Source organism: Homarus americanus, unplaced genomic scaffold (genome assembly GCF_018991925.1).
Source record: "Homarus americanus isolate GMGI-L3 unplaced genomic scaffold, GMGI_Hamer_2.0 scaffold46577, whole genome shotgun sequence".
In the NCBI taxonomy this organism is placed as follows: domain Eukaryota; kingdom Metazoa; phylum Arthropoda; class Malacostraca; order Decapoda; family Nephropidae; genus Homarus; species Homarus americanus.
The window spans coordinates 62,854-77,172 of record NW_024750770.1 but is presented as its reverse complement, the minus strand read 5'-3'; the positions used below and the strand labels follow the sequence as shown (position 1 = coordinate 77,172).

Here is a 14,319-nt window from a genome sequence, read left to right as displayed (position 1 = left end):
TTTAAGTTGGATAAGTTTAGGTTTAGAAGGGAGATAGGAAGGAACTGGTTCACAAATAGGGTGGTGGACGAGTGAAACAAGCTTTGTAGTAAGTGCTGGAACGCTGGAAAGTTTCAAAAGGAGGCTGGAAAGATTCATGGATGATAGAGAGTGGTAGTAACTCTCGACAGGAGCTGCCATGCACAGGCCAACCGACCTATTGCAGATTCCTTATTTTCTTATGTTCTTATGTTCTTATGTATGCCCTTAGCAAAGTTGCTTAACATGTCTTTAAAAACAGGTGTAGTACCAGAATCCTGGAGGATAGCGAATGTAATACCGATTTTCAACTGCCGCCCAATCAGTCTCACATCAATAGTAGGCAAATTACTGGAAGCAATCATTTCAAACTCTATTCGAAATTACCTGGAGAAGCACAAATTGATCAATCATTCCCAGCATGGCTTCACAAACAGGCGTTCATGTCTAACTAATCTATTAACATTCTTTTCATCAGTTTTCGAATCGGTGGACGAGGGGCACAATTATGATGTGGTATATCTCGACATTAGCAAAGCCTTCGACAGAGTCCCCCCACGAAAGACTAAGGTAGAAGCACATGGCATCAAAGGTAATATCCTTAAATGGATTATGGCGTGGTTATAGGACAGGAAACAGCGAGTGAGCATTAACGGAACTAAATCCCATTGGAGCAACGTCACTAGTGGAGTTCCCCAAGGCTCAGTACTTGGACCATTATTATTTATTATATACATAAACGACATAGATATCGGCATAGACAGCAACATAAGTAAATTTGCTGATGCCACGAAAATAGGACGTGTAAAACTACAGGAAGATCTAAACAAATTTTTCGAATGGTCTGAAAAATGGCAGATGAACTTTAACGTGGACAAATATAAAGTACTCAGTATAGGAAATGTAAACAGGGAAACCAGTTACCAGATGAACAACGATGCCATTGAGAAATCCGACTGCGAGAGAGATTTAGGAGTAATGATAAGTAGGAACCTTAAGCCAAGTAAACAATGTGTATTCTCTCGAAACAAGGCTAATAAAGTATTTGGGTTCATACAAAGGAGTGTTAGTTACAAGACTAGCGAGGTCATCCTAAAACTATATTTTGCGCTTGTGAGACCTCACTTGGATTACGCAGTTCAGTTCTGGTCACCGTATTACAGAATGGATATAGAATCCTTGGAATGAATTCAGAGGAGAATGACAAGGCTAATCCCGGGCATTAGGAACCTTGAGTACAGAGACAGGTTAAAGCATCTTAATTTGCACTCCCTCGAGAGACGTAGTGAGAGGCGATATGATAGAGTTGTATAAATGGAAGTCAGGGCTGAACAAAGGGGACATTACAAAGGTATTCAAACTATCCAACCAGGAGCGAACTCGTAACAGTGGTTTTAAATTAGACAAATTTAGATTTAGGCGCGAAATAGGTAAACACTGGTTTGGTAATAGAGTAGTGGATGAATGGAACAAGTTACCAAATATCATCATTAACTCGAATACGCTGAATAGCTTCAAACATAGGTTGGATGCTCATATGAGCAATAGGGGTTGGGTGTAAATGGGACTGCCCAGTATGGGCCAATAGACCCGCTGCAGTTTCCTCCATTCTTATGTTCTTATGTTCTTAAATCATCAGTCCATATACACGCGGACTTCCATATACAAAAAATTACATCACTAGTCGGAAATCGAACCCTGGACCTCTGCAATGTCCGTAGCTTAAGAGAGACATGTTATAGGAGTTATGATATTTAACGTAAAAATTTCTTAAGTGTTTTACCTGTGATCAGTATGTCACGTGAGCCACATCCCGTGACCACCTCGCCTAGGGTTCATTACTATCGCTTCTCATGACTGTTGGTGACAATTGGTGATATATATGTGGATTTTTACCCAAGTCGCTTCTCTTGTTGTCCCGATTACCATATACGGTATTTCTATCTCTATTTACCCCTGACTCTCCCTCTTTCTATCATTTGAGTTTCTTTTTGTTCTCTCTCTTCAGCTTGTTCCTCCTCTGCTCTTTACACACCTCTCAGGCAGTCGCTCATCCCTGTCAATGGTAGTTGTTCTTCCTCCACCTGACACCAGCCCAGTCATCCCGCCCTTATCCATCCTCTCCACATGACCAAACCAACAAAACGCTTCCTTCTTGAGATCATCCATTCATCCCTTTCCTCCGTCGCTCATACAGTGGTCGGTGTGAACTGGTTACAACAGAGTGTGCGTCACGCTTCAGTCTAGCTACCGTCACACGCACACTTACTCCTCACTCCTAACTACGGCTCATTTTGGATGCATCGTTGCTTTTGTCGAGTCATACTTGGAAAAGTTTATCAGTGGGGTTTTTTCTTGTTCTCTCGAGTCGCCTGCTTGACTATTCAAAAACACATAAATTTTTTGCACTGTGAATAAACAACAGCAAATAAGAGGCTGTAATGTGTGCGAATGTTGCTCTTGCTTCCAGCCCATCCTGCATTATAGCGGGAAAAGGCCTGATAGAGTGTGCACAATGATCTGTTTTGTCGAGAACATTATATTATGAATGAATTATGATTACAGCAAGATGCCGAGTCACATAAGAAAGAATTATAATAGAAACCAGGAAATTGTAAGGCGAGTGAAAGTTGTGTGAGCTGTAATGGAGGGATGGAGGGAGGGCTTATGAGAGATGCTGCGAGACGGCTCAACTGATGGGAAGGGGAAGACAGTAAAGCAAGAGAAAAGACAGATATAAGATGGAGAGAGATAGTGAAGGACTGTGTACACCTTGGGCCGCGGTCAGAGCTTTTCATTGTAGCCCGCACCTGAAATTACAATAAAGCCAACCTATGGCCCCCGCCTCTATGTAATGGCTAGTGTCACCAATGTGCACATACATTATACCCTTCGTGTGGCTAAAGCATCCATACAACCAGACATTGATAGCTTAGTGCAACAATAATACATAGTCGTCCATCCCAGTCGACCAACAAATAAAACAATAAACCTTTTTAGCTTGAGAGTTGTCATTTAAAATCAATACAGGAAGTGTGGCCTTACTTTCCATCAAAAGACTCACGATAACATTCAAAAGTTCCTCCATGACTCATTTTAGTAAGTCATCTCATCACTCTACATCACCATAAATTTCTTCCTTTCTTTAGACATAAACAAACAAAACCCCCCAAATATCTCCACAACCTCCGTCCCGTCACTGCAAACTTTATTCCATTCCCACAAAGTTCGTCGCATCAGCCAGAAACAATCACCATGACTCACTCCCACTCAACCTCCATAAACTGTTCTTGGGATTCTCACGTTCCACACACTCACCAAGACGTTTATCTGTTGGCGAAAAAAAAAAATCAACCAAAATTTTATCCCATCTCTCAAGCCTTGTCTTCATCCCTCATATTTTACCCCATCCCTCATACCCCGTCCTTAGCCTTCCTATTTTACCCCATTCCTCATTTTCTGCCACATCCATTTAAAAAATTATGCCCCCATGCCAGTTTGACATTTCAGTTTTCATGTCGTTTACTCCACGTTCTACTTAGTGTGACGTGAGAGGAGGTGTCACCGTTACGTCATAAACTGATTGGCGTGTCCTCCCAAACCCGGAAATCTGACTAGTTCTCTCGTCTCTTCCAGCGAAAGTTACACCCGCTGCCCTGATCCATGCACCTTCCTAAAACATAACACCACATTTACTGGCCCAAACACCACCCTGACTCAACCAAACACGCCCCCTTCACTGCTATACCAAACACGCCCCCTTCACTGCTATACCAAATACTCCCTTCACTGCTATACCAAATACTCCATTCATTGCGATAACAAACACAATCCCTTCACAGCTATCCTAAACACGTTCCTGGGATTGCATACATTTATAAATACTGAAAATTTAATATGCGTTGAAAGGCTGCACAAGGAGCTCTTTTCCTTACTGACTGACAGGCTGATGATTAACCCCCTCTCGGTGCAGAGGTGTATATTATCTTAAAAAACCAATTGCAGCTGTCTCTTGGTTTCCCTCGGGTTCTTTCTCGTGTCTGTCGGGGAGAGTGAGTTTTTTGTTTACCGCTGTTGATTGCATTACTTACGCCGCCAACTGTTGTATCGCCAGAGTGAACATCTCGCTCTGGTGCTGTTATTTGTTTTGTATTAAAATGGAGGCAAGTTTCGAGTTTAAGACGTCACAAGAAGGTTGTTACCATGACGTGACATTTCTGGGGACATATAAAGCGTAGCGCGGGTGTTTGGTCAGTAGTTCAGCTCACACCTCCAGCCAATACGCGACCATGAAGGTACCACGTCTGCTGTAAAACTATAAAGACCAGATTCTTAACATTACACCTGGTTTTATATCTGTGCCTAAAATCCTTAAGTTAATTTGTAACAATGATTATTTAAATCTTATTCCGGGATCTTGAGAACATGGCAGACAAAGAAAGCTTACGAGCATCAGGATTTCTCAAATGTCGCCTCACAACATTACGAAATATATGACAGATTTCTTATATTTTGATTATTATCTTCCCTCCAACAGGTAGTGGCTTTAGTGTTCTCGGCTTTGATTGTGGTGGCGGCACGGGCGAGCCCTCAGGGCTATGGCGCCACAGGGTCAGGTGGAGGGTCCGCCTCCGCACCCGCCCAATACAACTTCCAGTGGGACGTGGACGACCAACAATCAGGCAACTTCTACGGCCACGGGGAACAAGCAAACAACGGCCTCGTCCAGGGCAGGTCAGTTGAACCGACAGTACCAGATAGACAATGAAATATTCTGAGTAAATAAACATGCCATATTTTTATGAGTATAAGAAAAGTCTTGTAGTTTTAAATACATCTTAGCCACCCGGCACAGTGCACGGTTAACAATTGTAACTTCTACATAATGACTGATATTAATGTTCAACCCGCAGGTACTACGTGAGGCTGCCAGACACTCGTCTCCAGCAGGTGGAGTACACCGCTGACGACTCCGGCTACCATCCCATCGTTACCTATGAAGGAGAGGCCCAGTTTGGCGGCAGTTCTGGTGGCGGCGGATCTGGTGGACACGGAGGCTACGCCTAGTCGACAGTACAACACCCTAAAGCTACTTCATATTTTAGAGCTGTAATTAGCTTTTGATTGAAACTTTTTTATTGCTTGTAGAATCATGCACAGAGAATGTATGAAGCAGCACCGGGACATCATAAAGAGCTCCGACAGGACCTGATGCCCGCCAGCTGCCTCACAACCTATGCAGGGCATACAGCAAGCCAGTCTTGCCTATTTTATTCTTTTATTGTGTACTAAAGAAATCATGCCGGTTTTGAAGACTTTAGATTTATTAATTACTCCAAGAGAAACCATTTTGGCACTTGAGTTATACATTTGTAAATAAATGAATGTCTAAATTATAATTCTGAATAATTAACCAACGGATATGGGACTTAATAACACTGATACTCGTTTATGAAATAATGAAACAAATGCTACGACCCAAATTATTTATTCTACATATTATGAGCTGTACTAAGTTATGGTTCAGAAATTGTCATCTAATTTGGAATCTACAGTAATGTGAAAATACAAGTAAGATGAGAGCGTGTGACGGAGACCCAACCCTCAACTGTCTTGGTGAGGCAAGAAGAAAATTAAGCATTCAAAAGATATCACACGGATCAGATATTAAAACGAGAGTAACAGTTCAACAAACACTGGGCCCTTAGTGTTATCTCCGTATAAGAGAGATCAGGGCCGGATTCTGGAATGGGCAAAATGGGCAGCTGCCCAGGGGCCTCCACATATTAAAATATTTTATTTATTTGTTTATTCATTTGGATTATTTTTATTTTCATTCTTTAAAATTCATGTTTATCTATCACTTGTGTGTGTGTGTGTGTGTTGGGAATTTGTACACGATAAATAAATATACAGTTAATTAAAAATATCTCAATGCTCTAATTTCCTCAATACAGCGCCCCCCGGAACTCCCAGATGTTTAAGTTCGCTTCACTCGCCACTCCACCCTCTTGGGTAGTTATAATGAGGGGGGCCTCCACAAAGAGGCTGCCCATGGGCCTCCACAGGTCTAAATCCGGCACTGAGAGAGATGTTTACAGTCCAAGGAACACTTATAACTAATGAAAACAACAACACCGTGACGATGATTAACGCTAGAACAGTGGAAGAAGAATTTATGACAAATGTGTGAAGTACATAAATATTAGCTACTTGGTGATCTTGGGTCATCTTGAAGCTGAAATCTCATTAATACAGTGAGATATATAGAGTGTCCCAGAAAAATGTCTGCTCCCCGAGATACTGTGAGTTGCAGGGAGGGAAGGAGGAAGACAGGAAGCAGGAGGGCAGGGAGGGAAGGAGGCAGGGAGCAGACAGAGAGGAAAGGAGACAGAGTCACTTTTCTGGGACACCCTATATACAACAAACTCCTGTCCATCCTTATTCGTAATCTTACTGCTCCTCGTCCCCTTCACACAGTCAACGTGTTGTGCGTGTAGTGAGTAGGATGAACACGAACGCTTTTACACTGAACACTAACACGGAAAATGAATATAAACCTAACCTAACCTATCTAAAGTGCAGTATAAATTAAGCTGTAGCGGTAAAGGAAGATGGCTATCAATGTAGAACCAAACTAAAGTGGCATGTTTATGTATGAACCACTAACATATTGAAATCTTTGTACCTGTAAATGCATTTATTATGTAACATGTATTTTTTATTGTAATGAAAGGAAATGAGTTTACGGGTGAATATGATAAGCTGGTTGGTTAGGATTCAGGGTGGCACAGAACACACCAGTACCAGGCTTCAGAAAGAACAACTGCAGTCCCATTGTGAAGCTCATGAGATTCCCCTTAAAAAAAATAAAATAAAAAAGTATTTATCAGAGGACTACAGCGACTATTGTACCGTGACCCTTCAAAAATGCATAATATGTATAACAGTAATAGTATGTGTGTGTGTCCTGTGATTAGTGAATAAACCCCAGTAACTTCCATTTCATAAGATAAATAGGAGGAAAATGTAAAACTGGTGATAAGTGTGGACAGTACTACGTCTTGAGCCATCCTGTATCGTGTGGTTACTGTTACAGGTTGGGTGAATACTGATCTGTAATAAAACTGTTAATGTTCTTATTATTACAAAGTGCTCTAGACAGGCTTCAATAGGTCAATTGTTGGTTAATTGTGAAGGAGATAACCCAGAGTGAAAAATACACTTAAAACAAACCAATGCATTTACAAAGAAAACTCACGCATGAACATTACAAAGCAAAACGGAACGGTAACTTAATTTAAATTCCTATTAAACATCCTAAATATTATACCTAACAATAATAAAAAGAATAATTTATCTGTTGAGACGAATTAAGGTCAGCCACTTAAGTAAACAAAATAAATACCCAGACAACACCAAGAGAATGGGGAAGCAGCTCCGACACACAGCAGTCAGTGTCAGGACTCAGGAGTCAACTAACTCTCAGAGTCTCAGTCGGCTTTTGCCAACCCAACAGGTGGATGGCGGAAATTTAAGGTCCTCTGGTATTCATCACCGGAACAACAGTAACTAGTCTAATGGCTGTTATGCATAAACAAGCTAATTGGAATAAATCAACGAAATAAATATACTTCACATGTCATATTACTACAAAACATTAAAAAATATATAATTATAATATAATATATACAATACACCTGGATTTATATGAGCTCCAATGACATCACTGATTCACTGGAACTGTCCTTAACCCTGAGTCATCTCGAGTAAGGATTCATGACACGTTTTTTGTGTGTCCTGTGACTGTACACGTTGTTATGGTTGTGCTTGTTAACAGGAGTTTAAGTGTTCGGTTTTACAAGTTAAGTTGGGCATTTGTCAGTAAGGATGAGCTAACGTATTTACAAACAGTCCTATTAATCTTTAGCCAAGCGCGTGTCTCGTCAGTTCTCACTCGGCTACAATATGTTCCCTTCTGCCGCAGCAGAGAGAGATGTTCGTGACTGACCGTGTTGAAGGTTCCTCCCACCACATGACGTGACAAGTTCTGAAGACTTATAAAGAGCAGCGCGGGTGTCCGACCACCAGTTCACCTCACAACTCCAGACGACACACAACCATGAAGGTACAATACAGTACAGTACAGTACTTTGTATCCTGTAAAACTACAAAGCTTAGATTCATAGTTTAATACAAACATAAAAATATTAACGTTTAAAGTATATTACTTATTAATGTGTTGAAGTCTTGGGTCTATTAATAATATATTAGCACCAAATATTACATGATATTTAACCTTTTACTCACTCGAATCTTCGTCTCAGTGTATCATAAACATCATGGGCATTGTGCTGCTGTTTGGCATGACATAATCCAACCTTCATAAGTATGACTCAGTCTTTAATTACGGCTCATTCCCCTCAGGCAGTGGCTCTGGTAATCTCTCTGATGATTGTGGTGGCGGCACGGGCGAGCCCTCAGGGCTATGGCGCCACAGGGTCAGGTGGAGGGTCCGCCTCCGCACCCGCCCAATACAACTTCCAGTGGGACGTGGACGACCAACAATCAGGCAACTTCTACGGCCACGGGGAACAAGCAAACAACGGCCTCGTCCAGGGCAGGTCAGTTGAACCGACAGTACCAGATAGACAATGAAATATTCTGAGTAAATAAACATGCCATATTTTTATGAGTATAAGAAAAGTCTTGTAGTTTTAAATACATCTTAGCCACCCGGCACAGTGCACGGTTAACAATTGTAACTTCTACATAATGACTGATATTAATGTTCAACCTGCAGGTACTACGTGCGGCTGCCAGACACTCGTCTCCAGCAGGTGGAGTACACCGCTGACGACTCCGGCTACCATCCCATCGTTACCTATGAAGGCGAGGCCCAGTATGGCGGCGGTTCTGGTGGCGGCGGATCTGGTGGACAAGGAGGCTACGCCTAGTCGACAGTACAATACTCGGGAACTGTTTACCGTTTTAATTCCATAATTTTTACGCTGTTGTATATCGTCTCCGTTGTTTATTTTCTCTCTGAAACAATAACTGTTGAGGGAAAAGGTACAGGGTCTTCTGTGTTCAGTCAGACGTGAAACTGTTGTACCATGGCGGGTGCTCTTCACCTCCTGTTGCCTCGTAGTATTTTGTTGTATTTTTGTGTTTAAGAGTCATGCAGGTCTTGATTTGTTAATCTTTTTAAAAAACAATATTTTTATACCCGAGTAATAAATAACATGTAAATAAATATTTCTATAAATATTCCTTTTTAGTGACCCAGATATTAAGTGTCCATATTACCCCAGGAGGAAGCTGTGTAGTACACTGTTCTGCCTGCCCTTTAGATTAAAAATAACAGTGATAGTTTTCATAATACTTAAAACATTTATACACAAGAATAATCAACTGACCAAGAGGCAGGCCAGAAACTAACACTTGTGTCTTCACTAAATTATAACATAATACCAAACAAAGTTGACAATATTTAATCTGGTATAAGAATTATTGAGGAAGTTTGCACATATTAGCACCAAAACTACATACGTGATACCATAGTTATATTATGTATATATTATATTAATGAATTGGCAATTTAATTTCAAGCACACCTGCCACCAGATTTCACATAAATTTTTTTTATTATTTAAGCAAATATACGAACATTTGGAAACTTTTCATGGTCTTAAATAATGATGAATAGTTTATTTTTAAAACAAAATGTTACCTTTGGATTGTTTAATATTTATCCTAACAGTGATACAGTCATAAAACAGATCCACCAATCACAATCACCATTACATACAGCCTTACTTCACCAAGTGTTGTCAGGTAAAATTGGGAGTACTGGAGCTGGGGTGAGGTCGATGTATCTTTGGTTGACTCTACAATATGCTTTCTCTTCCAATAAGAGGGACGAGCGTTATACAATAATGATGGATCATTCTTCTGATCTTTCAAGTTACATACAGATCCACATGGTTTTGAAGGATTACGGCTCATCTGTTCAGAGCAGACCGACTGACTGACACTCACGCATATCATAATACAATACTCTCACTCTTCTTGGGAGGTTGACGGTACAAATTTGATGTAAATATCGCAGGTATAACCAGAGAACTAGAGTGTAACTTAAGAAATTGAATGAGAATCAGTCAAAATATTTATAGCTGAACTGAAATTAGATAATTGCGTAAAAAGTAGAGTTTTGTAGATGATTTAGTTGACCTCTGACACAAAGGGCACCATGAGCGGAGAGGCGACCCATCACTGTTCCTGGTACTGTACATATACCCAACCGACCTCATCGCCCTCCACCCTAAGACACTGAATCCACCTTCTGCGTCAGGTGCTGAAGTATATGTGGCTTTGGTGTCACATATCACATTAAGATGAAACAGCAAAGATGAGCAGTATATTCGTTTGGTCTGGATATCTCTCTACCAGTCGGGTTATTTTGTTTGCGGATAAATGTCCGTGTTAATGATGTCGTTACCGTATTTGTTCAGGTCCGGCATGTGTCGTCAGTTTCCTAACCCTCCCGATACTGTTTATATAATGTTATTTAGTGAAATTCATGATTTTGGTCTTTGTTCTTCAGACAGTTTTCTTATATAGTGATACTACACAAGTTATGATTCCTACTATATAGTGATACTACACAAGTTATGATTCCTACTAATTCAGTTTATTTTATGGGTGTTGTAATGTACAAGGTGTTATATGTTCTTGTAATAGTTATGTTGTAATGTTGCTTTATAATGTTTACTTTCCGGGTCGTGTATAAAGTTTCGTGTCTTGTTATTCAACGTCTTAAATATTGAAGAGTAAATTGTACCATTCATTCTCATATGTTTATATTTACTGCCTTTGTTCTATTTAATTAATTCATTACGTCATCAACAATAACATTTGCTCCACATCATTAGGGTTTATGGATGTCATCCATTTGCAGCATTAAAGAGCTAAACTAAAACTAATCATCATCGCGTTTAAGGATGATGGATGATCAATATATTCAGCTTTGTCGTCCATCTTGTCTTACGTCGCCTGTAATACTAGAGTTGGGATGCAATTAACTGATAATGTTTTGTTGAGCAATATTTCAATTTACTTTATTTGTTTTATATGAAATATTCTTTGCTTGTGCCTCTCACTCCGGTATAATGACACGTTGCTCCCTGAATCACTCGTGAGGGCCCTTGAAAGCTTTACGACGTCAGCAGAAGACTGGATGACGTGACAGTTTCTGGAGATATAAAGCCCAGCGCGGGTGTCCGGTCAACAAGTTGTCTCACACCTCCAGCAACAACACAACCATGAAGGTACTGTACCTGGCTCGTGTCTCACTATAAACCTGACACTACTCATGTAACAAGGAGACAAACCTGTGAAGTTTTATAGATTCGTTCTTATGAACAACTTTTAGAAATAGAAATTAATTACCCATCGATAACTTCACTTTTCTTGAGCATAGTGTCTTTATCTTACCACAAGAAGATAACAGAGCCTCACTGTTATACTATGACTCTTTGTTACTGTTCACTTGAACTATGGTTGTAACTTTGTCCTCGATAACAGCATAAACGAGCAAAACTAAACTTCTGTTATTATTAAAGTTGGTCATCAATAGTGTTCCTTCCCTGTCAGACCGCAGCTTTGGTGCTCCTGGTGGTGGTAGCAGCATGGGCGGGTCCTCAAGACTATGGTAGTCAGGGGACTGGTGGGTATGGGGGCTCGGGAGGAGGGTCGTCTGCACCAGCTCCATACAGTTTCCAGTGGGACGTCGACGACGCGCCCTCAGGCAACTTCTACGGTCACGGCGAACAAGGAAGCGGTGGCAACGCCCAGGGCAAGTGAGTTAACAGCAATATGTAACTGAACGATGAAAACCTCATTTAAGCAAAATATCCGTCGTAAATATTATGGCAAAAGAACTCTCTATACATGAGAAGACTTTTCTTCTGGGATCGAGGTTCAAGTCTGTCTCTTTTATTATGTAAAGGTATTCCACTTGGGTAAAGACGTTTGGGTAGTAGAGGAATACGTCGAGGAAATTCTTCTATAATTATATATTAATTTCTGGCATCACTGAATCTTCCTACAGTAAGTTTTGTCACATTGTGAATGTCAAATGCATTTGGTCTCACATAATATTGATATTAATGCTCCTCCTCTCCTTGTCCCGCCCCTAGGTACTACGTGAGGCTGCCAGACACTCGTCTCCAGCAGGTGGAGTACACCGCTGACGACTCCGGCTACCATCCCATCGTTACCTATGAAGGCGTGGCCCAGTTTGGCGGCGGTTCTGGTGGACAAGGAGGCTACGCCTAGTCAACAGTACAACACTCGGGAACTGTTTACCGTTTTAATTCCATAATTTTTACGCTGTTGTAGATCGTCTCCGTTGTTTATTTTCTCTCTGAAACAATAACTGTTGAGGGAGAAGGTACAGGGTCTTCTGTGTTCAGTCAGACGTGAAACTGTTGTACCATGGCGGGTGCTCTTCACCTCCTGTTGCCTCGTAGTATTTTGTTGTATTTTGTGTTTAAGAGTCATGCAGGTCTTGATTTGTTAATTTGTTAAAAAAAACAATATTTTTATACCCGAGTAATAAATACCACGGCAATAAATATTTCTATAAATATTCCTTTTTAGTGACCCAGATATTAAGTGTCCATATTACCCCAGGAGGAAGCTGTGCAGTACACTGTCTTGTCTGCCCTTTAGATTAAACTTATAAAGGCACTGACACAACCGATCCCAACACCATTATGAGCCTGATTGATTATAAGAAAGAATTAGACTCTGGATCATACTACTGTAATATACTGTACCCAGGAACTGTATTTATTAGGTGCGTTACTTACTGTATTAAACCTCTAGTTAACAATATGGTGACTTTCTTCAATATTTTCAATGGTTACTTGCTAGATTAGGTTCAACCGTAGACAATGTGGTACTGTATATTTTATTTAAAGAAAATAGTAGTTAATTAAGTAGTTATCAATTAACAAGAACAATCAAATGACCGAGAGGCAGGCCAGGACTTAACAGGTATAAGAATTATTGAGGAAGTTTGTACATATTAGCACCAAAACTACATACGTGATACCATAGTTATATTATGTATATATTATATTAATGAATTGGCAATTTAATTTCAAGCACACCTGCCACCAGATTTCACATAATTTTTTTTTATTATTTAAGCAAATATACGAACATTTGGAAACTTTTCATGGTCTTAAATAATGATGAATAGTTTATTTTTAAAACAAAATGTTACCTTTGGATTGTTTAATATTTATCCTAACAGTGATACAGTCATAAAACAGATCCACCAGTCACAATCACCATTACATACAGCCTTACTTCACCAAGTGTTGTCAGGTAAAATTGTGAGTACTGGAGCTGGGGTGGGGTCGATGTATCTTTGGTTGACTCTACAATATGCTTTCTCTTCCAATAAGAGGGACGAGCGTTATACAATAAAGATGGATCATTCTTCTGATCTTTCAAGTTACATACAGATCCACATGGTTTTGAAGGATTACGGCTCATCTGTTCAGAGCAGACCGACTGACTGACACTCACGCATATCATAATACAATACTCTCACTCTTCTTGGGAGGTTGACGGTACAAATTTGATGTAACTATCTCAGGTATAACCAGAGAACTAGAGTGTAACTTAAGAAATTGAATGAGAATCAGTCAAAATATTTATAGCTGAACTGAAATTAGATAATTGCGTAAAAAGTAGAGTTTTGTAGATGATTTAGTTGACCTCTGACACAAAGGGCACCATGAGCGGAGAGGCGACCCATCACTATTCCTGGTACTGTACATATACCCAACAGACCTCATCGCCCTCGACCCTAAGACACTGAATCCACCTTCTGCGTTAGGTGCTGAAGTATATGTGGCAGTTAAGATGAAACAGCAAAGATGAGCAGTATATTCGTTTGGTCTGGATATCTCTCTACCAGTCGGGTTATTTTGTTTGCGGATAAATGTCCGTGTTAATGATGTCGTTACCGTATTTGTTCAGGTCCGGCATATGGCGTCAGTTTCCTAACCCTCCCGATACTGTTTATATCATGTTATTTAGTGAAATTCATGATTTTGGTCTTTGTTCTTCAGACAGTTTTCTTATATAGTGATACTACACAAGTTATGATTCCTACTATATAGTGATACTACACAAGTCATGATTCCTACTAATTCAGTTTATTTTATGGGTGTTGTAATGTACAAGGTGTTATATGTTCTTGTAATAGTTATGTTGTAATGT

At 40.2% G+C, this 14,319-nt stretch overlaps 2 protein-coding genes across 6 annotated transcripts; both read left to right on the top strand.

The window, feature by feature from the left end:
* Positions 1-4,244: 4,244 nt before the first annotated feature.
* On the top strand, positions 4,245-5,417 carry LOC121854194 (pro-resilin-like). Its single transcript, XM_042348685.1, has 3 exons — positions 4,245-4,313; positions 4,556-4,752; positions 4,932-5,417. The coding sequence occupies exons 1-3, from the start codon at positions 4,308-4,310 to the stop codon at positions 5,083-5,085; spliced, it is 357 nt and encodes a 118-aa protein (XP_042204619.1). The 5' UTR covers positions 4,245-4,307; the 3' UTR covers positions 5,086-5,417.
* Positions 4,556-12,668, top strand: LOC121854193 (pro-resilin-like). 5 transcript variants are annotated; one of them, XM_042348683.1, is made up of 4 exons: positions 8,038-8,146; positions 8,446-8,642; positions 8,822-8,910; positions 12,308-12,668. In XM_042348683.1, exons 1-4 carry the CDS (start codon positions 8,141-8,143, stop codon positions 12,355-12,357), a joined length of 342 nt encoding a protein of 113 aa, XP_042204617.1. In that variant the 5' UTR covers positions 8,038-8,140; the 3' UTR covers positions 12,358-12,668. The 5 variants fall into 5 exon arrangements, with proteins under 5 accessions (XP_042204618.1, XP_042204617.1, XP_042204614.1 ...); XM_042348680.1 differs by having other exon boundaries at positions 8,822-8,964; positions 12,347-12,668; XM_042348684.1 differs by lacking the exons at positions 8,038-8,146; positions 12,308-12,668 and adding an exon at positions 4,556-4,588 and having other exon boundaries at positions 8,479-8,642; positions 8,822-9,286.
* Positions 12,669-14,319: the final 1,651 nt, after the last annotated feature.